Source organism: Erpetoichthys calabaricus, chromosome 15, assembly GCF_900747795.2.
Source record: "Erpetoichthys calabaricus chromosome 15, fErpCal1.3, whole genome shotgun sequence".
In the NCBI taxonomy this organism is placed as follows: Eukaryota; Metazoa; Chordata; class Cladistia; order Polypteriformes; family Polypteridae; genus Erpetoichthys; species Erpetoichthys calabaricus.
Window position 1 is genome coordinate 23809449 of NC_041408.2, and position 23626 is coordinate 23833074.

At 38.8% G+C, this 23626-nt stretch overlaps 1 protein-coding gene across 2 annotated transcripts in view; it reads right to left on the minus strand.

Moving 5' to 3' along the window:
* Window positions 1–23626, minus strand: part of cfap36 (cilia and flagella associated protein 36) — a 124682-nt gene that overhangs the window by 88672 nt on the left and 12384 nt on the right. For both annotated transcript variants that reach the window (XM_051919695.1, XM_028820587.2), the window contains exon 2: window positions 11311–11375. In XM_051919695.1, the coding sequence (XP_051775655.1) occupies window positions 11311–11375 (65 nt within the window). The remainder of the gene's footprint in view (window positions 1–11310; window positions 11376–23626) is intronic.

The following is a 23626-nucleotide window of genomic DNA, read 5'->3' on the forward strand; positions in this document are numbered from 1 at the left end:
TTGGCTGGGATTGGCTCCAGCAGACCCCCGTGACCCTGTGTTCGGATTCTGCGGGTTGGAAAATGGATGGATGGATAGATACTCAGGGAGTAGCCGTTGCTGTGGCCGATCTGGTCTGGTGCCCAGAGGGGGCTGGGCGGTCTCATGGTCTGGAACCCCTGCAGATTTTATTTTTTCTCTCCAGCCGTCTGGAGTTTTTTTTTTTTGTTTTATTTTTTCTGTCCTCCCTGGCCATCGGACCTTACTCTCATTCTATGTTAACTAGTGTTGTCTTATTTTAATTCTTACTTTGTTTTTTTTTTTCTCTTTTCTTCATCATTTCCCCTTGGGATCAATAAAGTATCTATCTATCTATCTATCTATCTGTAAAGCACTTTGAGCTACATTATTTTTATGAAAATGTGCTATATAAATAAATGTTGTTGTTGTTGGTGGTGTCCGATGTCACTCCTTTCGAAGAGTGGATTACGAGACTCAGATTAAGGCACTCTCTGTTGTCTCAGTGTATGCTCTGACTGCACTAAGTGATGTACCAGTGAGGGAGACATTTTATTAGCAACTTTGCTCAGTGGTTGATGGGTGCCTGCGAGGTGACACTCCTCTGGTCATGGGTAACTTCAATGTGTCCAATAGCACTGACAGGGCTGGCTGAGGACTGTGTCGGTCCCCATGGGTCTGCCAACCTCGGTGAAAGTGGTCCCATGTTCCTTGACTTTGCAAAAGGTCGAGGGATCTGGATCACTGGATCCTTGTTCCAGCACCCTGAGCTGCATCATTAGACTTTGCACAGATAGATCACTTTCTCATGGACAGACGCTGGAGGCTCTTACAAAACTGCAGGGTCTACAGAAGTGCATAGTTTGTGAATTCTGACCACAAACTTCTTGTTGCTACTCTGAAAATCCAGCTTAGGTCCAGTAGGCTACCACCTAATAGGAAAATGAGGCAGGACCTGGCCACACTCCAAGATCAGGCTGGTTCTAATGAGTCTGCATGCAGTTTGTGTGAGGAACTTATAGACTTGGGTGCAACTGCTGATCCTAATGTGATGTGGGAGACCTTCCGTGACAAGACCCTGAAGGTTGCTGAGAGTTGTGTTGATGTTACCAGTGTGCCTAGAAGAAGGAGTTCCATCTCACAGGGCACCCTGGACATCAGGGTGGCTGATGGAACAGTCCTTACGGATAATATTGCAGTTGAGACCCACTGGGCTGGCTACTTGAGCAGCTGTTTAAAGTTGATCCTCCAGCTAGGGTGTTGGATATCTATGGGTCTATGGTTTTGGAAGCTGGTCCTCTAATTAGCTCTGAACCACCCAGTCTCACTGAGATTGCAGAGGTGGTGAACCAACGGAGGGTAGGGAAAGCTGCAGGGATCTGTGGTATCTGGGGTTAACTTCTCCAGGCTGGTAGTAAGGCTGTCCTCCTGGTATTGCAAGTAATATTTGCTTCCATTTGGGAGACGGGTGTTATCACAATTTACTGGAAAATGGAACTTGTCATCCCAATTAGGAAAGGGATGGGTGATTGCCTGGATTGCGGTCACTACATGGAGATAACACTGCTCTCGGATCTGTGATCACTTGCTCACCTACCAGTGACCAGAGCAGTCTGGTTTTATGCCCAAGAAGTCTACCATCAACTGCATCCTGGCACCAAGGGTTCTCATAGAATGCAAATGTGAATATTGGCAGAGTTTCTTTGCAGCCTTTGTCAATTTTCATAAAGTGTTCAACTCAGTTGATCAAGCTGCACTGTGGGACATCCTGTGACTTCGTAGGATCCCCTCAAAGTTGCTGGATATCATGGATGGCCTGTACACTGGTACTGTGAGTGCTGTGCAGAGTGGAGGCAGAACCTCCGTGTTTTTCCCAGTTGATTCTGGGGTTCATCAGGGGTGTGTTCTTGCTCCTACACTGTTCAATGCTTGCATGGACTGGGTTGTTGGGCAGAGTCGTGGGGACTAGTGGCTGTGGGACATCTGTTGGTGAAGAGAGATTCACTGATCTTGACTTTGCTGTCGATGCTGTGATATTCGCAGAGTCAATGTAGGCTCTGATTGGGGCTCTTTATAGACCGAGCAAAGAGTCTGAGTGTCTGGGCTTGTGAGTGTCCTGGATAAAAACCAAGATCCAGGCCTTTAATGACCTCTTGGGCACAGCCATCAGCTGTGTGTCTGTCTGCAGAGAGAGTGTCGACCATACTTACTTTGGCACCAACATTAATGTCTCTGGTGACTCTTCCTATGAAGCCAGTAGATAGTTTGGGAGAGCATTGGAGGGGGGTCTTGAGGTCGCTGGAAAGGGGTGTGTGGTGCTCCCAATATCTTTACAAAAGGATGACGGTCCAAGACTTGAGTCCTGGTGTTCTTTCTTTTGCTATACAGTATGGCTGTGAGACATGGACGCTATCCAGTGACCCGAGATGAAAACTGGACTCCCTTGGTACTGTGTCTCTTTCAAGAATCCTTGGGTACCACTGGTTTGACCTTGTGTCAAATGAGTGGTTTGCTTATGGAGTCCCAAATGAGGCACATTACCTGCATTGTGAGGGAGTGTCAGTTATGGCACGACAGCTTGTGGTGCAATTCTCAGAGGATGATCCGGGCCGCAGGATCCTCACTGTTGAGGACCCGAGCTGCTGGAACTGGCCAAGGGAATACCCAAGTAACACCTGGCTGTGGCAGGTAGAAGGTCATTTCCGGAGGGTGGGACTGGAGCACGTCTCTGCCTGAGGGGGTTGCCAACCAGAATCCTGAGCTGTTTTATCATGTGGTGGGTGCAGCAATCCGCTGTGCCAGTGTATACTCCCCAACCTAACCTGACCCGAGTGTACAATGCCCAAATACACTGCCCATACCCATTCTGATCCACATGCTAGCCAAAGGTCATCTACTCATCACTGGTAGAGTAATAATGCACTCAGCTTAGATCCTAAACATTCTTTATGGAAAAACAAATTTCAGGAGATATTGGGAACCTAAAGGAAATGAACAGCTACCTCTTTCTCCCTGAGAACATGTGTGTTCACGATTATGCAAATGTACTATTTTGTATATTATATATAATATTAAAAATAAAGTGATTTTTATTTTCTTGAGCAGAATTCAAACCAGTTTCATGGACATGTATGGCAGTGATACTAATTACTGTACCACCAACTTTATATTCTAATGAGTTTTTTCTCCAGATAGTCCTGTTTTCCTTCATCATATCAAAGTCAGGTAAAAGAAGATTATTTGGTAAACTGCAGTCAATAATGTTTCTTGCCTTGCACCCAAAATCACCAGGGGCTTCATGCATAATGCCATGTGTAGAATTCACACTAAAACATGGCGTACGGACAAAAGCAAAAATGTGCGTACACACAAAATATCCAGATGCATAAATCTGCGCATATGCCAACTTCCACGTTCTTCCACTCCATAAATCCCGGTCAGCGTGAAAAGTAACACACATGCATGTGCCTGCCGCCACTCCCCAAGTCCTTCTAGAATTACGCCCCTTTGAATATGCAAATCAATATAAATAGCCCTTAAGCTCAGCGTTCTGTGAAAAGACAATGGAAAAAGCATGGGGGAAAATATAAGAATTTCAGCAAATACCAAGTGGAGGCAAGAAAAACTTACTATTTGTTGGTTTAAACAGTGGTATAAACAACAAAAGGAAGTTGATTGAGTGACAGAGTGTTGGAAAGTTCAAGTTCACAAAGTTGCACTGTGCCCGAAATAAAAAAGAATTTGTCAGATATCAAAGTCGCCGTGAAAAGGCAAATCGTAGCCCACCATCTGAGAGTCATATGGAAGCTTATTAGGGTGCAGATAAAAGGAAAAAACAAACAAAAAAAAAAAAAAAACACAGGCACACAGTGGGGAAAAAAGCACGGAACCTTAATCTTAATCTCGAAATTTCCACTTTAACCATGCAGTTTTAGTTGGCCATTGAAGTAGAATATTATAAACTTCATCTTAAAATCATTTAATTTACTAGTTTCTCAAATACCATCATAACTAAAGTAGCACATTAAATGCTTTGTATTGTATGTGTTCTTCTATGTGCTCTGTGTATGCATCACTACGTGCTTCTTAAATGGGCTTTCTCTTCCTCCGACAGAACACAGCATCCATTACATTCGTGATATTACAGCGCTCTGAATAATTTTAATACCAAGATGTACTGTATATTTGATATAAATTTTCATGATAGGAATTAAAGCATGTTATTAAATGTGGGATCACGGTGGCGCAGTGATAGTGACGAGCTGGCACTCCGTCCAGAGATTGTTCCTGTGTGCCGCAAGATGCTTGCTGTGCTGTGTGCGACCTTCGATGAAATAATTTATCGTAGCAGTACTGTCTCTTTCAAACGTACTAACCCCCAATTCCAGTCCTTCCTTTCCTTTCTCCAAGTACCCAATTGCCTCACAATTAGCTTTGTAATAGATGTCAAGCCATCTGTAACATTAGAACGCCAATACTTCAGAACTTTTAAGGAACATTGAAATATCTTCGTAGTACAAGTTTAACTATTCTATCCATCTGTCCATCCAGTGTCGTGCCACTCCCAGCAAGAATACAGTGTGAGGCAGGAACGATCCGTGAACGGGGCGCCAGTACATCACTAGCGCTGTGACAACGTGTCCTCGCATATTAAATTAGTAACAATCTAGATTATATAAATGATGTTAAAATTTTAACTGTATAATGTAATAAACATATTTTGCTGCATTTCATCTTAAAAATAATATCGTCATCATATGTAAATATGCAATTTATAAAGTGGCTCAGGTGGTGCAATATAACTGTATCGCAAGTTTACAGTAAGTAATTGTAATTATAAGTACAAACAGTTCTACAAGAAGCACTTGATGGACTGATTGAATGCATTTATAGTTCTTGAGATGAAACTATTCCTGAACCGCGAGGTCCGTACAGGAAAGGCTCTGTAGCATTTGTCTTATGAGAGCAGTTCAATAGACAGTGCGCATGGCTGAGGCTGCGTGTGCTTGATGCTGCATACCGATAATTCTCTTTCCGATCAGCTGTTGTAGAGCTGTGATTCCACACTCAGATACAGTGGGTTAAATACTCTGAGTAGTGCACTGACACTGACAACGCTAAAGCAGTTATGGTATTTGGAATAGTTTGGCCATTCCGTGGACCATTATATTGTTACAGGCTAATTACAATCAGATGCCTTAAACTAATAAACAATATGTAGTTAATTTCTGTGTATTTGATAAAGCCGCGTCAGGGATGTGGATCTAAAAAAGAAAGGGAAACCACACTAGAACAAAAACACTGCTTTGATGCTGGGTTCTGCCAGTTTGCAAAACCGAGCGGAGAACTTGCGTACGCCAAGGATTTAGCTAGCGTGAAAATGTGCGTGGCTTTACGCCAAGTTTAGTTTTTATACATCGCGATGTGAACGTGGAAACAGGAGTACGCAACATTTTTGTGCATACACAACATTTATACATGAGGCCCCAGGACTGGCAATCCTATATAAAGTGGATCCAAATTAACATACAGCTTATTAATTACATATTTTGCAGAATAAGCTCTATAAAATTTTCTTAGCATATTTAAAAACATTTTGTGATTGTTAAAACACTGAAGTAAAACCAAGGGTATTTCAAACAAATGTTACAATCTTTGTATTTAAAGTGTATGTGTGTGTCCAGAAGGACTGGCAGGGATTCTGGCCGGGAAAACGGAAGGTTTCATACCCTAACAGGAGGCCATAATAGAAGAACCAGGAGAATGGGCTTACCAGAAGCAGGTCATTTCCCCATACAGTACGTGGCAGTGTGCCTCAGGGCTAAACCGGTATAGGAAACCTGTAGGGTTGCATGAGAAATGGAGTCCGGCAACATAACCTTGCCTGGGTCTTTGGGGACCGTCAAAAGGCACTGCTGCAGAAGGACTGCCCTGGTTTCTACATGACCCGGAAGTGCTCCGGACGACAAGGACAAGAGACTGGAAGGAATTCCCTTGTTGAGCTTAAAAGAAAGCCCACTGCCTCAGTTTGATGAGTCAGATTTTGAAGACAGTGGGTTATGCTCTTGGAGGAAGAAGGAGAATTGTGCTTGGTCTGTTTTTTGTTAGTTATTCTTGAGAAGAAGGTGTTGGGGCTCAATAAAAACCCTTTATTTGAGCAAAAAAGTATGTTTGGGCTTTATCGTGTCAGAGGTTTGGGAGACTGCAGTACCCCTTACTGGTCACATGTGTAATGTTTAACACAAAAAAAGGCTCAAGGTTTTATTAGATTAATTTATCTATATAAAGCTGAAGACTGATTTATTAATTTCGGTTGAAATCTCATTGCAAGAGAGGAGCGGGCGTTAAACAGACGTCACTTGCAATTTGTCTTGTACGAAGTACCTGAAGTATGTACAAGTATTTGTTTTCTCTACAATTCTGCTCTTTTGTTCAGCTTCACATGAATTATAAATAAATCTTCAAAAAGACTAGGATTCATTTTACACTTGCAGTTTAGCCGAGACCTGGAGTGACCCAGATTTAGTCCAGTGTTTAATAAAGGCCTGGGCCAGTAATGGCTACAGTGAACAATGTGGGTATTGTACGCTGTGTACATCTTCAGACTCGCATGGCCATTTCAGTAGATGGGTTTTTGTAATGGTATCCGATTGCTGCTTCAGAATGCGCCATATGTAAGGTGCTGCTAATTGGCTTGCATAGCCAGCTTAGATTTTCACGCATATTCACTTGTAAAACTGAGCTAAAGAGTTCACTCAACAACTTGAAAACACCTGCCATACAGCAATAAATTGGAATTATCACACAGTAAAGTCCCTAAGTATCTGGTCAATGACAAAATATATTTAGTGTGGTTCTCTACACAATCATACTGGTATTGTTATGAAACAAAGGATATGAGTTTTTAGTGTAGTGTTTCAGAATTAAATTGATGGTATTAATACAAAAAAGTGGGTGAAAGGTAGAAGAACAGCTGCATTTCTAACATGTAGCCTCCACTCCCCATTTTAAGTAACCAAAAGTAATTGGATAATTTACAGCTTAGCTGTTCCTTGGCTAGTTGTGTCTTACTGCAACATCATTAAGTCATTTACAATTAACCAGATAAAAGGTCTATAAGTGATTGTAGGTGTGGTATTCTCATTTGTGAATGACTTGTTGAACTAAGATCCTGGATGGCTGACAATTTTCTTGATCTACATCTTCTTGAGTTAAATCAACATAAAATAGAAGAGCTGATAGTTGGTCCTGCAGCTAAAGCTCAAACTGGCTTTGAACATCTTGGCTCTTTCATGGACTTTTTCAAACCTTAAATTCATAATCTTGGTTATTTTTAACAGTAACTTCTCTTTTGAAAAACAGATTAATTCTGTGGTCAGGAGATGCTTTTTCCAACTTCGTCATTTAGCCAACGTTAAGCCTTTTTTTTTATCTCATAGTGATCTTGAAAAAGTTACTTGTGCTTTTACCTTTTCTTGGCTTGATTACTATAACTCATTGTATTCTAGGACCAGTAAATCTCGGATACACAGTTTGTAGCTGGTTCAGAATGCTGCTGCTCATTTTTTGGTTGGGGTAAAAAAGTTTGCCTCTGTATCTCCATAGCAGAAACATAGCAAAAACATTAGTTTTGACTAAATCAACCATTTATCACATTGTTAAAAAAATGTACTGGTTAGCTCAGGAATACCAAACAGTCTGATACACCAAGGAAGACTACTACAATGGATGACATAAGAATACTTGTTAAAAAACATTCAAATGACAGCCAGATTAAAAACATTCCTCTGGATGTTGGTGTGGCTGAGCCCAAAATCAGGAAAAGATTACATGAGGATAAATTAATAGGGTTTGCCACAAGATGCAAACCACTGGTAAGCCTAAAGAACAGAAATGCCAGGTTATAGATTTCTAAGCAGTACCTTAATAAATGTATAGTTTTGGAACAATGTCTTCTGGACAAGTGAGACAAGGATTCGCCTGTACTACAGATGGAAAAGAAAAGGTGTAGTGAAAGAGACAGCTCATGATCCTAAGAATAACATCTTCTCTGTAAAACATGGTGCAGGTAATGTTATGGTTTGGGCGTGTAAGGCTGCCACTGTAACTGGTTTTCTTGTCTTTATTGATGATGTGACTATTAATTAAAGCAACAGGATGAATTCTGAAGTCTACAGAGACTCATCATCTGATTAGATTCAACAGAATGCATCAAACCTCACTGGACAGCACTTTATACCTAAATAGGACAATGCCCCAAAGCAAAGAGTTCAAGGCCAAAAGGTGGAATGTTTCTGAACAGCTGACTTGATCACCTGACATAGATCCAATTTAGCATGTATTTCTTTTGCTGAAAATAGTAGTATGGTGTTATTCAGTATTAGCCATTATGAATGCAATGAGAAGTCAAGCAAAATGCCACCTTTTACTGACTAACTGAAATGATTACAATATGCAAGCATTTGAGGCAACTGAGGACCCTGAAAACAAAACTAAAGGCAACAAGCAACTGAAATAAGCACGAAATGAAGCTGATTACAGTATGTGCCTGGCAGAAGACTACCAGGAAAGAATCCCAAAGACTTCAGGCAGTCAATGATTGCAAAAGATTTGTAACCAAGTACTTAATATGACTGTTTTACTTGAGATATATTAATTTGTCCAATTAGTTTTGGTTTCTGAAAATATGCAGGGGCTACATGTAAGAACTGCTACAATTTCTATACTATTCACCTGTTTTTTGTGTAAGCACCCTTCATTTGATGCTGAACTGTCTGCAATTAAAGTTCATATCCTTTGTTTCATTTCAGTGCCAATATGTTTGGATAGACAATTGTGTCACTGTCCAAAAACTTATTTCAGTGAAATTTTAAACATTTCTTTGGCCAAAAAATGACTGCATGAGTGGATTCACTTGTAAAACACTGGATCCTGATTCTGCAAAGGTAAAAAGGTTGTAACACGTAGAAGCAGTTTTATAAAACCTTTCATCATTTAGGAGAGATGGTGGACACAGAAAAGTTACAAGAGAGGAGAATTTACCTCAGAGTTTTTTGGATCGCTTACTGTATATTTAGCCCAGGGTGTGAAAAAAGCAATATAAAGCAGGCATTGTACATCAGGTAACATCTACATCTGAAAAGTTTTATTTTTAGTTGCAGTAGTGCCTGCAGTTGTCTATTGTGAACATCATGCAGCCAACAAAAGTATGAAGCTTGGGTGAATTTTCTTATAAGAAATGCTCTGTAAAAAACAATCAGAACAACATTATGAAGGAATAAAGGCTATCACTTAATTGATGAAAGTCGTGTAAAAGTAAGTGCAATCTCTTTGAATTATATGGTTTTACATACTGTATCAGGACATAATTAATATCCGCCTAGTCTTTAAAATCTAGTTAAAACTGGACTTTACTTCAGTCCGTTCCTTACTAGAATTTAGAAATATGAACTAAACACATTGACAGAAAAAAACAGAAAAAAGAAGATATTTAGTGCTACAAAAAGATTGAACCTAAGGCTTGATTTTCAACCTCAAGCTGCTACACCACAGCACTATGCTAATTATCTGATTTTGTAGGACTCAGGTACATAAGCATTCTTTTGTCAGTTCCCTATGTATCAGAACAATATTCATCAACCCACCTGAATGGTAACAAAACATTTTAACATCAGGGAAATTTCTTGACTATACAATAATTTGCCAGGACCAGTAAGCAAGCAGTGAGAATTTAATGAGCAGCAGCTAACAGTGTCTAGGACAAACCAAATCACATTATTGAAATCCTCTTCAAATGTATTTAAACATGTCACAATGCTCTTTGCAATCATTTATAAAGCGTCAGTGTACTCTATGTGGTATTAGTATCTATCTATCTATCTATCTAAGTCTTTAATTGCCTGTTGTTCCTCATTAAAAAATAAATGTAATGTACCAGAATTTAGTAATGACAACAGAAACCCCACCAGATGATTTGACCATTTCTTTGATTTAAGTTAGAGAAAAGCCAAGCAAAATGACACCTTTTATTGGCTAACTAAAAAGATTACAATATGCAAGCTTTCGAGGCAACTCAGGCCCCTTCTTCAGGCAAGATGTAAAAACATTTTGCAGAGCTGATTTAATCCAAATATTGCTCATAAAACAAGTATTTAATTTTTAGTGATGTCATTTGCTATGAAGAATACTTCTACAACAAGGTCAAAATTAACTCTCTCATTTATTTTCTTAGATCAGGATTAGTCACTAATTGGGTAATTAGTTTGAATTTCTTTCTTAAATATTTAATTGTTTATCCATCTATGCATCCCTCCATATTATGGAGCTGTACTGTCCTCAGTGGCAAATGGAGCTGTGGTTAGCACTGCTGCATCCATGTTCCGTAGTTGGGTTCAAATCTCAGGCAAGGTCACGGTCTCTGGAGTTTGCAGGTTGTCCCCATGTTCCTATTAGTTAGTTTGAGTGAAGTGTCTAAACTGAATATGTACGAGTGATTCTGCACATGTGCATGCCAGTGCCCTATAATGTTGCTGCCTAGAACAGGAACTCTCTACCACAATCCTGACCTAAATATTGCAGGTACTGAATAGACTGATGGATAGATGAATATCATCCTCTAAAAGACTGTAGTACTTGGATGTTGTACTGTGTTAGCCATTATGAATGTAGTGAGAATTCAAGCAAAATGACACCTTTTATTGGTTAACTAAAAAGATTACAATATGCAAGCTTTCAGGACCCTTCTTCATGCAAGAAGTAAAGGACTGTAGTAAGCTGAAGTTAATCCAGTCAAACAAAGGCATAAGGCAAAAACGAAGCTAGGATGGGTTGCATGACATGTACAAATCAACATTTATTTACACACAGGAAAATTAGTTTCCAAATTGCCGATCAGCTTTAGAACACTAGAAGGAAATAAAAGTGCAGTAGAACAGGAAAATTCCACACAAATGGCATCATACCCAGGAATCAACCCAAATGCTATGAAGTGGCAATGCTATCCACCACACACTTGTGCCACCTATCCAGTTATGCAGATAGGTAATAAACAGAAAAGAACTGCTAAGGGTGTAAGATTGCCTTGAATTGAGAAATATCTTGGTAAGACTACCCTCTGTCAAGTATACCAAATATGTCCAACTACTATAGAAAGAGACCTGGATGCCAACACAGAAAACGCTCAAATTATGTATCTTAATATCTTAATTGTCTTTTCAGTTTAATATTTACTATACTTTTACATTAGATGTTTATCACTGCATGCTGTTCAACACATTGAGTAAAGCAGAATGAAAAACTCTTGTCAAGTCTTACCATTTCTTTGTACTGTTGATGGATTTCAGTATAGGAAAGTTTATTTTCTTCCTCGTCATCAAACACTAAGATTAAAAATATTGAGATAAATTAGAAAACATACACACTACAAAGAACAATAAGTTTAATAACATAAATAAGTGAAATCAAATGTATAATTTTAATATCATTTAAGGTAGACAATTATCAAAAAACTAATAGAAATCCAATTCCTACAACAAGGGAATTGTATAAAACTTGCTGTAGTCAATCTCTGTTTCATACAGAATCATGAATAGCGGGCATCAATGCAAGGTGCTCTACAAGGTTAACAAGATTACAATACTGATAATTGAGTATCTGATCATTATAACAAATATCTGTGCCTAACTAGACCCAATGTGAAGAACTAAAATAAGTCCTACAAATCACAAAGCTTTTCAAAAATAGGTGTTAACTAAACAAAAATAAAAGAGTAACTTAGCCCAAATTTTATTGTAAATGGGTTATTATTTGTTGGATTCAGATTTTCTCCTATAGTATACCAATGATACATTTTTGATTTAGCAAGTTGTAGTAATAAAATGCTAATGAAACATTTTTTTAAGAAAGTGCAGCAACATCTTGCAAATAAGACTGTAAGCAGCCCAGGGAACTCTTTGTTGTTCTCACAAGGGATTTTTTGCAGTTACACATAATCAGACGCCTGTGCGGACGTACTTGTGGGGTGTTCTTGGAGAATTAAACTCACAGTACTTAACACCAAATTAAACCAAAATAACTTAATACTTTTGACTAAGAATATTTTTTTAACACTTTCCTTAAACTGGGAAAATCTTATAAACATAAATAAGGAGTGAACCATCTTGGCAGTGACATTCCCTTAAGATTTTGCCTGAAGTTACCCAATACGCACTTTGATCAATGTGCTTTAACCACTTTTCAGCATTTAAGTCAAATATTTTTTTTCAACTGTTACTTCATAATATAAGCAGTATTAGCTTACCTTGTTAAATCCCAAGGTAGGTGGTATAATCAACGCTTGTAGTTCACTTTTTAACCCTACAACTCACTTAACCCAAATGTATGTAAACACTATAGGTATGTCCTGGTACATACTGTACTTATAGGTAAATATATCACTCATATATACTGTGTAATAATAATAATAATAATAACAACAACAACAACAACAACTGTGGTGTGGTGGCACCCTGCCCGGGGATTTGTTCCTGCCTTGAGCCCTGTGCTGGCTGGGATTGGCTCCAGCAGACCCCCATGACCCTGTGTTAGGATATAGTGGGTTGGATAATGACTGACTGACTAATAATAATAATAATAATAATATGTGAAGTTTTAAGAATGTCAAAAAATCTAGATATTTTTTTGTGGACAACACATTCTTCACCTGGAGCATCACCTTAGTTACTTGGTTCTGCAGATTCCTCCTCTACAACTTTTGGAGAATCCACTGACCATACCATATTCTCTGCAAAGATTTTGGTCCAGTCACATATTTCTCATAAATTACTTTTTTCATGGCAAGATACTATTACATCACTTTCACTCTTGCAGAATCAAGCAGCCTGTCCGATTTATAATCTGCCACTTCAGTCACATTACATTCTTTTTGAACTTCTTCCATTGGCTATCAGATATGGCACTCATCACTTTCAAAACTCAGTTGGCTGATAGATTGCTGGACTAACAAGAAAGCTGGATTTTTGCTATGTTTTCCATAATTGGATAACACCACAAATAGCAGCCAGGTATTTACACTTTACAGTAGTACTCCAAATGGATATATGACTTACTCTTTTTCACTGTTCTAGTACCATAACTAGGTAACAGCCTAGATATTCACAATAGAGAACAAACAAAAATACAGTGCAATACAGTATCACTCTTAACAAACCCACAAGTAACATCAAGACTGTTTTTTCTGGTAGACAGAGATGACAGATACTAGAAAGAGATTGGAATGGACATCAAGAATAAAGAGCAAAAGTAGTATGGAAAAGGAGAAATCATTACGAATTTCAGCCCTGCTTAATTTAATTCAGTGTTGAGGGAAGCTGATGCCTGTCTTGGTAGCAATGGGCATAAGGTAGGAAACAGCTCTGGGCAGGGTACCAGTCACTGCAGGGCCCACTCATACACACACTCACTCTGCATCATTGTAACAAAATCTGCATGTCTCTGGGGAAGTAAACACCGAGAGTACCGAGAGGAAAACCCTTGCAGACAAGGAAGAACATGTAAACTCCTCACAAGTAATTCCCAGGCACTGAAATCAAACCCAAAAGGCTGAAACCGGGAAGCAGGAATGCTGACCAGTGTTCTGCCATAATGCCCATAAGTATAAATCAGTCAAATATAAAAAAGATGCAAGAAGTTATGCAGAGAAACTTGTGATTTACTCTTAATAATAAAAATACAAATAGATTATCTTAAAACATACAAGAGACATTTTAAAAACTGCCATGCCATACTGTGTCATAGCTGCAAAGTGCTGGGTTTAAATGCATGTCTGATCACCGTCTGTGTGGAGATTACTTGTATTCCCAGGGTCTGTGTGGATTTGTTTCCAAACTTTTCAAAGAACTGTATATTAGGCAAACTGGTAATGCTATTTTGGCTGCATGCGAGTTATTGTGTTAGTGTGCTAATGGTGTGTAAATGGTAGAAAATGGACAGATGGATATACAATTGTCAAGTAGTGATGAGCGAACGCCATGGTGTTCGCTTTGCTATGAGCTTGAAGAAATTACGGAAGTGCTCGTGAATTATCTCCAAACTTTCTGAAATGCATTGAAGTCAATAGGGAAGGGCTATACTGAACTAGATTTGACTGGATTATAATGGTACAATAATCTTTAAACTGTCCCTGAGGGCTATGGAAATGTCTGCCAATAATACTGGACCAATAATTGTGACCAAAAAGGTGACCTGAGCTGTGTGGCAGCAGTGCCAACCACTGCACCACTGTGCCTCTGTGAAATCAAAGAAGAAAGAATGCAGTCAGAGATGGGTGATCATATATTTTGTCAAGACAAAGCAGAAATGCTGAAATCGTAGTCAAGAAATTCAAAGTGGAGTGTCATGATTGAAGCCGCTGGTATAAGCCGGGCTGAAAGCTCTCCAAACTCTCTATGCTGATGCTTTACGCACTTTTTCTTCTATTAAAAAGATAGAAACGTCTTGTAAATAGTAATAGATCTTTTGTTATTATTATTATTCATAGTGTCTCTTGTGTTTGGCATGGGGAGGTTGTCAGGCTTCTTCAAGGTTTGTTTTTTATCTCCACGTGGCTAATTACGCATGCATAGGGCACATGCCTCCTTCTCTTATATTGAAATGGAACTCGAAGATCGACCTGCATATTTGGTGACAAACAGTTATCTACTTATTTATGCTGTATACATTTCATAAAAATAAAATTCTGAGAACCTGCATTATTTACTTATCTGTTCTAACACTAAGTTCCACAGAGTCTGTAATGCAAATGATCAGCATTATTATACACGGGGGGTGGTCCCATCCAATTTTGGCTGTTACAGCACCAGGGGACATCATGCTGGCCTCGCAAAGCATTATGAAGTGTGTGAGGGACGGCCGGCCATTCATCCCGGCCAATATCCCCAGGCCGGTAGATGGAGCTCTCCTTGCAACGTGGAGATGCCCCGAATTCCAGCAGGGCCTCATGGACTATGGAGTTTTAATACACAGCCCTGCTGGATAACGTCGGGGCCGCCAGGAGTCGCTGCAGGGAGGCTCAAGGACTTATACGTGCCCTATAATCCATAAGCATGTCATAATCATATGACCAGAGGGAACAAGGTGTTTCCGGGTTGAAAAGAAGGACTTTTTATCTGACCCGGAAGTGATAAGAAATCACATGGACTGTAAGATGGGAAACACTTCCGGGTCAGGGAATATAAAAGAACGATGGGAAATCCCAGACGTGGAGCTGAGCTGGGTGGAAGGAGGGCAACGCGTCTGGGAGTGTGGAGGATTATTGTATTGTTATTATTGATTTATTATTGAGTATTGTGGAGAGGAGGGTGCTTTGTGCACATTTATTATTATTATTATTATTAATAATAAACTATTATTTGGACTTTTATCTGGTGTCTGACGTCTAGTCTGAGGGTTCAAGGGGTCACGGAGACCTTAATCTGTCACAAGTGGTAAGGAAAAAAGTTCTCAGAAACTGGCTGAATTGTCGGCAAATAATTTGACAAACAAGGGCGAACAAGAAGGCAGCAAATTCGCCAAGAAAAATGCTTTTCCAAAATTTGCTGATCGACACTATTATCGAGTTTCTTTGGATTACCTAAATTTAAGTTGATTTAAGTATGATGTTTCACAACATTTTTTATTAAAAACCCTCAATTACTTTTCACTCAAAAAAATTTGGGTTACACGCAACTGATGTAATGACAGTTCTTTCAGGCAGAGATCTTGGTTGATTAAAGTAGGCCTGACTCATTACTTTCTGGCAGAGGCCATAAGAGATTACAGCAGGTAGACTGTACATGACTGTATGGTTTAGAGAAACTTTTCCATTCACTCCTGTCACTTCCTCCCACCACTTCCCAAGAGTTAACACAAACTAGTAGCAGCTACAGACCAGCATAATCAGTACTCTAGATACTCTACGTTTGCACCATACCAGTTCTGCCACCTATTTCTTTCCCTCTTTCTGCTCCTTTTAACCCTGATATTACATTTTCAAGCAAGCAACCTGTCAAAATACATATATGCCTGTAGAATATTAAAGTAATGAAGCAATGATATTTAAGGAGATCAAAATTCTTCTTCATATTGAAACACTATAACAAGTGCATAACATCAGAAGCGAATATGCCGTTTATACAAGAATCATGGATCTAAATCATTGGATGGCAGCAGAGCAAAACACAATTCAGAAAGGCTTACCAATGAATGATTCTGATCAGAGCAAAGTATAAGCAAAATATGAACTGGATGCCAAACTACTTAACAACTCTATATTCAAAAGTTGTTTCATTTTAATGTCAGTGTGTTCTTATTTTGTGCAACTAAATTAATAGCCCAAAGCACTACATACATTTAGAAATATAGCTAAAAATTGGGCATTATCACTGCATTTGTATGTGGTTTTCTCCAGGCAGTCTGTTTCTCCTTCCACATAAAGACATAAAGGTTAGCTTAATTATAATGAACTGGTTCCCTGCCTATGGCTATTTCCGGCCAGGATTTGCTCTGGCCCCCTGTGACTCTGAACTGGATTAAGCAGGTTTGAAAATGAATAAAATTTAGTTAAAACCATAAAATAAGAAGTCATAAAACATACTGTTGAGCACATACAATACTTCATTATAAATAGTGCTTGAAAGTTACCATCAGGTGTACTATATATATATATATATATAAGACAGCAACACTCATAACAATGACAACACAATTACATTGACAATCATGTTACGTTATTTTTAAAATGTTTCCTTTTCTTTTTCATAACCTCTTTAACACACTACATCTCCGCTGCGATGCGCGGGTATTTTGCTAGTACAGTATATTGTTATTTTTATTGCAAGCATTTCATGTGTGTTCCGTGTCAATAAAGATCTGGATAAGTGTAGGATAAAAGTAAACGCAAGAAATGCTGAACAAGTACATAAAGCAGAAACTTTTTCCATGTTATACTAATAATGACGTGAAGTATATAATGCGTGAAGACTTTAGTCCAAATATAAAATAAACGTGCGCTTTTATTCAAGAATATAACCAAAGAAAAAAAAAAAAAAGCATTTGATTTACATGTGGCTGTCAATGAGTTAAAAACTCAAGCTCAAATGACAATCAACAGGGAGTTTACATGTATTCTTCAATGGTGCAGAGGTAAGAACTGTTGCCTTATAACCTGAAGGTCCTGGATTCCAGACTGGGTGCTCCGCATTTTGAGTAGTAAGCTGCTATTATTATTAATATTTCTACAATATAATAAAAACATACATTTCATTTGAGTCTGTAACACCCGGTGTAAATTTTGGCTACTTGTAAAAGTTAGCGCTTGTTTTTTTTTATTATTCAGGTTTATTCTCTCGGTGACATTCACATGGTACAACAAACTTGCCTCTTCCTCTTTGAGTTGATGGCATTTAGCTCCATTCTTTTCACAAGAGCAGCTGTGGCTGATGCCTGCTCAGAACTGTTTGTTGTACTGGCAATCAAAGATACGATGTCTCGTGACCGCTATCAGACTGGACAAAGACAGGACTGTAGCAACAGACAGCTTCGTCACAGCACTTTTGCCGGCTAATAGACTGCTGCAACGCAACGCAACTCTGCTTGGCACCATAAGTAAAATGGGACTTCCACCTGCAGCTAAAGTTGCCATTCTAGTGTTTAGATACTTTTGCCACTCACAGATGAGTAATACTGGGTGATTTACCTCAATAAATAAATGACCAAGTACACTATGATATCTGAGTCTCATTTTATTTAGCTGGGATCTCCAAAAATATTTCTTAGTTGTTGTGTGAAAATCTGATGATGTTTTAAGGCATATTTATGGAGGAATATGGAAAATTCTAAAGGGTTCATTAACTTTCAAGCTCCACTGTATATATAAGTGCAATGGAGGTCAGACGAGCATCCCGGCTGGACGAGTGAAAAACTTTCTGCCTGCTCGAATGGATATAACAGGCAGACTAACAGAAGCCAGAGGCCAAAAACAGTTCTATTCCCCATAAAACAGGTGGTGGTGGTCCTCTTGAGGCATGTAAGTTGCAGAAGTGCAGCAATGTCAGGGTCCCAGGGTAAAAAGGTGACTGCTGCCTCACCTCACAGAGTCAGAGTCGGGAAGCAGCGGGTGACATTAACCAGGAGGGCAGAAGCATATATTAGTTTTTACTTGCATGGACATCTCTTTGGACCTCATTATTGTGAGTTCACAGTGACAGCTTCCAAATGCAAATTCAACACTTGGAATGAATTACAGACCTTTTACCTGGTTAATAATTAATGAAATAATGGAGGAACCGCTCTCACCTATGGAACAGTTTGTCAACCAAATGTCCAAATACTTTTGAACCCCTGAAAATGGGGAAGCTATGTAGAAAAATGGCTATCATTCCTAAACGGCTCATACAATGTTTTTGTAAAACCCCTAAAATTAAAGCTGAAAAAAAGTCTACACTTGAATCACATAATGATTGCTTTATTTCAAATCCATTGTGTTTCTGCACAAGAGCCAAAATTATGAAAATTGAGTCACTGCCCAAATACTGATGGACTTCAATGTATGTATCTCCATTGAAAGAGGTAATGATGCCGCCTTAATTACGAGCTGCAAATCAGGCTTCAAAATAGCCCATAAACCAGCAAACACTTTAGACTTTATGACCAACACCCTCAGAACCTTTCCTTATTGATCCCCCTGTTGCACCCCCACCCCCTCATTTGCTATATATTGTCTTTGATTCCTGTATATCTAATCATTTTCCTTCGATGATGACACCTGCTAGGTTGTCAAAAGCTTAGGAATAAAAAACTATTTTAGGATATGAGATTCATTTTCTCCCTTTGTGGATTACTAGCTACAAATATGCAAACAGTAGCAAAGACCTTCACTTCCATACTTATAGTCATGTGAAAAAGTTTGGGAACCCCTCTCAGCCTGCATAATAATTTACTCTACTTTCAACAAAAAAAGATAACATTGGTATTTCATTCATTTCCTAGGAACATCAGAGTACTGGGGTGTTTTCCGAACAAAGATCTTTAGTGAAGCAGTATTTAGTTGTATCAAATTAAATCAAAATGCGAAAAACGCTGTGCAAAAATTTGGGTCCCCTTGTAATGTTGCTGATTTGAATGCATGTAACTGCTCAATGCTGATTACTTGCAACACCAAATTGGTTGGATTAGCTCGTTAAGTCTTGAACTTCATAGACAGGTGGGTCAAATCATGAGAAAAGGTATTTAAGGTGATCAAATGCAAGTTGTGCTTCCCTTTGACTCTTCTCTGAAGAGTGACAGCATGGGATCCTCAAAATAACTCTCAAAAGATCTGAAAACAAGATTGTTCAGTATCACGGTTTAGGGGAAGGCTACAAAAAGCTATCTCAGAGGTTTAAACTGTCAGTTTCAACTGTAAGGAATGGAATCAGGAAATGGAAGGCCACAGGCACAGTTGCTGTTAAACCCAGCAGGTCTGGCAGGCCAAGAAAAATACAGGAGCAGCATATGCGCAGGATTGTGAGAATGGTGACAGACAACCCACAGATCACCTCCAAAGACCTGCAAGAACATCTTGCTGCAGATGGTATATCTGTACATCATTCTACAATTCAGCGCAATTTGCACAAAGAACATCTGTATGGCAGGGTGATGAGAAAGAAGCCCTTTCTGAATTCACACCACAAACAGCCGCTTGTTGTATGCAAATGCTCATTTAGGCAAGCCAGATTCATTTCGGAACAAATTGCTTTGGACTGATGAGACAAAAATGGGAGTTATTTAGTCATAACAAAAAGTGCTTGTCTGGCAGAAGACAAACACCGCATTCCAAGAGAAACACCTGCTACCTACTGTCAAATTTGGTGGAGGTTCCATCATGCTATGGGGCTGTGTGGCTAGTTCAGGGACTGGGGCCCTTGTTAAAGTCGAGGGTCGGATGAATCCAACCCAATATCAACAAATTCTTCAGGATAATGTTCAAGCATCAGTCACAAAGTTGAAGTTACACAGGGGTTAGATATTCCAACAAGACAATGACCCAAAACACAGTTCGAAGTCTAAAAAGGCATTCATGCAGAGGGAGAAGTACGATGCTCTGGAATGACCATCACAGTCCCCTGACTTGAATATCATCGAAAATCTATGGGATGATTTGAAGCAGGCTGTCTATGCTCGGCAGCCACCAAATTCAACTGAACTGGAGAGATTTTGTATGAAGAATGGATTCTGGATGGAGGTATTTTTAACCAGACACTCATCAAAGGCTATAGAAGGCGTCTAGAGGTGGTTATATTTGCCAAAGGAGGCTCAACTAAGTATTGATGTCATATCTCTGTTGGGGTGCCCAAATTTATGCACCTGTCTAATTTTGTTATGATGCACATTGCATATTTTCTGTTAATCCAATAAACATAATGTCACTGCTGAAACACTACTCTTTTGTTTCCATAAGGCATGTCATATATTAAAAGGAAGTTGCTACTTTGAAAGCTCAGCCAATGATAAACAAAAATCCAAAGAATTAAGAGGGGTTCCCAAACTTTTTCATATGACTGTATATACTAAATATCAGGGGTCGGCAACCTTTCAGCAGTGTCGTGCCGACCCTATGTTACAATGTTATTCCGTGTGCAGACATAACTCTACCAATTTTGTTATATATGCCGTATATACTCACGGAAAAGTTCTCCCGCGGATAATTATTGGTATTTTATAATGTCGGTTGTATAAATCGAATGTGGAAAACTCACACTATTGGTCCAAGAGATTATGATATGCTAACACCCACCTGAGAGAGTAACCACGGGGCACACTGCCTTTTTTTTCCTATGTATTGCGCCTACGTGACCACAAATTATAACCCGAACTACTCCGAAGCTACATTTGCACTGTTCTGTGTTTTTTGCATCTCACACCCTCATACACCTTTATCGTAAGAGCATCCCTTATCTACGATGGAGCATTTGTTCAAAAGAAAATATGAAGCTGACTTATACATGAGTATCTTCTTCTTCTTTCAGCTGCTCCCGTTAGGGGTTGCCACAGCGAATCATCTTTGTATTGTATTGTTGTCCGCATATTGATTTAACAAAATTTTACACAGGATGCCCATCCTGACGTAACCCTCCCCATTTATCCGGGCTTGGGACCAGCATGAAGAATACGGTATTATCAAAATTTGTCCGGTTATAATAATGGGCATACTTTTGAAGTCCATAATAACCAGATCTATACTAATAAAAGGCAAAGCCCTCACTGACTCACTCACTCACTGACTGACTGACTCACTCATCACTAATTCTCCAACTTCCCGTGTAGGTGGAAGGCTGAAATTTGGCAGGCTCATTCCTTACAGCTTACTTACAAAAGTTAGGCAGGTTTCATTTCGAAATTCTACGCGTAATGATCATAACTGGGACCTCTTTTTTGTCCATATACTGTAATAGAGTGCACCTCCATGGCCGTGGGAGGCGGAGTTGCGTATTGCGTCATCACGCCACCCACGTAATCACGTGAACTGACTGTGAACGCAGTACGTACAAAACAAGGAAGAGCCCCAAAGAGCGCTGAAGAAAACATTCATTACACAATTGAGAAGGCAGCGAAACAATAAGAAGCGAGCGAGTGACGCATACAAGCATATTCATAAGTGCAGCTACTGCGGAAACAAAGCACGGTGTAAACCGTAAGTTTAAATTAAGTTTATAGAAATGCTCCCGCTGCCGTTTGCAATACCATATTCGCGACTTACAAGTTTAATGAGAAGACACGAGGTATAAACGAGACTTTGGATCACTTTGTAACGGAGTTAAAATTGCTGTAGCAAGAAACGTTTAAGTGCCGGGTCTTAGCTAACATTAAATAAAGCCGTGGACATCGCAACATCACACAAGAGAGCGGCTCACGTGAACATATGAAGCGACTGACGCATACAGACATATTCATGAGTGCAGGTACTTCGGAAACAAAGAACCGTGTAAACCTAAAGTTTAAATTAAGTTCATAGACCTACAAAAGGTTGCCATTGATTTGAGGCAAGATTGCTTTTCTCCTGTACAACTATACGTTGCATTCTCAACAGTAAGCTTGCACGGCTTGCTCATATTACAACCGGAGTGCTGAACTGACAATGTGATATACAAACAGAACAATCGTAAAAACAGGATTAAATAAAAAGGCTGCTTCCGTTGGCAAAGCAACGAAAAAGGAAGACCTTATATGACGTTCGTTTATAAAACAGCGGAGAGGCTGTGTGAAGTCAGCTTCACAAAAAAACAGATCCTTAACAAATTTTTATTGGTATATTTTCACTCAATTTAAAAAGGTTTTCTTCTTAATAAAAATTTAAAAGCAGTACTTCGCCGCTGCAAAGCACGGGGATGTATATATATATATATATATATAGACTAGCAAAATACCCGCGCTTCGCAGTGGAGAAGTAGTGTGTTAAAGAGGTTATGAAAAAGTAAAGGAAACATTTTAAAAATAACGTAACATGATTGTCAATGTAATTGTGTTGTCATTGTTATGAGTGTTGCTGTCATATATATATATACATATACACATATACACACACATATACAGATATATTATATATACATATACACATATATTTTTTATATATATATATTTTATATATATATATTTTTTATATATATATATATATATATATATATATATATATATATATATATATATATATATATATATATATATATACACATACATACATATACAGACATAGATGCACTTACAATAACATAGAAATCAATATAAACAACATTAAGATCATTATCATATGAGAATATGAAGTAATATATAAGAAGCACATTTCATATAAATATAAATTATTAAACAGTAAAATCTTCTTGTATAATTTGCTACCGTGGCTTTTCGTTGGTCTGTCCAGGATTTTAAATCACATGTAGCTTGCAAACCGTTTCACGTATTGACTTGAAATGTGGTACACATATAATATGTCACGTCTGCTATCCGCTTTATGGGTGATGAATGTATTACTCTTTTTATCTTTATTTTATTTTATTGTAGAATCAACTCCTATCTGCGCACACCAGGGCAGCCGTGGGCGGATGCGTATGGTGTATTCACTCCATGTTATCGTGCATTGCGCTGTCAGTGGTATTTTGATAAAAGAATTTGAACAACATATAAGAAGCGTATAAATTATTAAACAGTAAAACATTAACATTTAAGAAGTAAAGTTACATTGAGTACTACTGCAGTGCCTTCGGGTATACCTCATTTTTTCTTTGCCCATTAAATGCTTAAATGTATACATTTTTTGGGGTACCTACCCGAGAACACGCGACATATAACCGACCGTGGGAGAAGCATGGATTTTAAACACGCGTTGAGTTCATCTGCTGGTCTCCCTCGTGGAATAACTGGTAATGTTTGACTAAAATCTACAGCGAGTAAAACGACATTACCTCCTTTTTTTTTTTTTTTACGATCTCTGAGATCTTGCTTTTTTCGGTTCAAGGCTTCATAAGCTGTTTTATGTTCAATGTTGTACTTAATAAGTACTAATTATCCCAAACCATCATCTTTGAATGTTGCAAGACTTTCGCCTTGTATGTAGATCGGG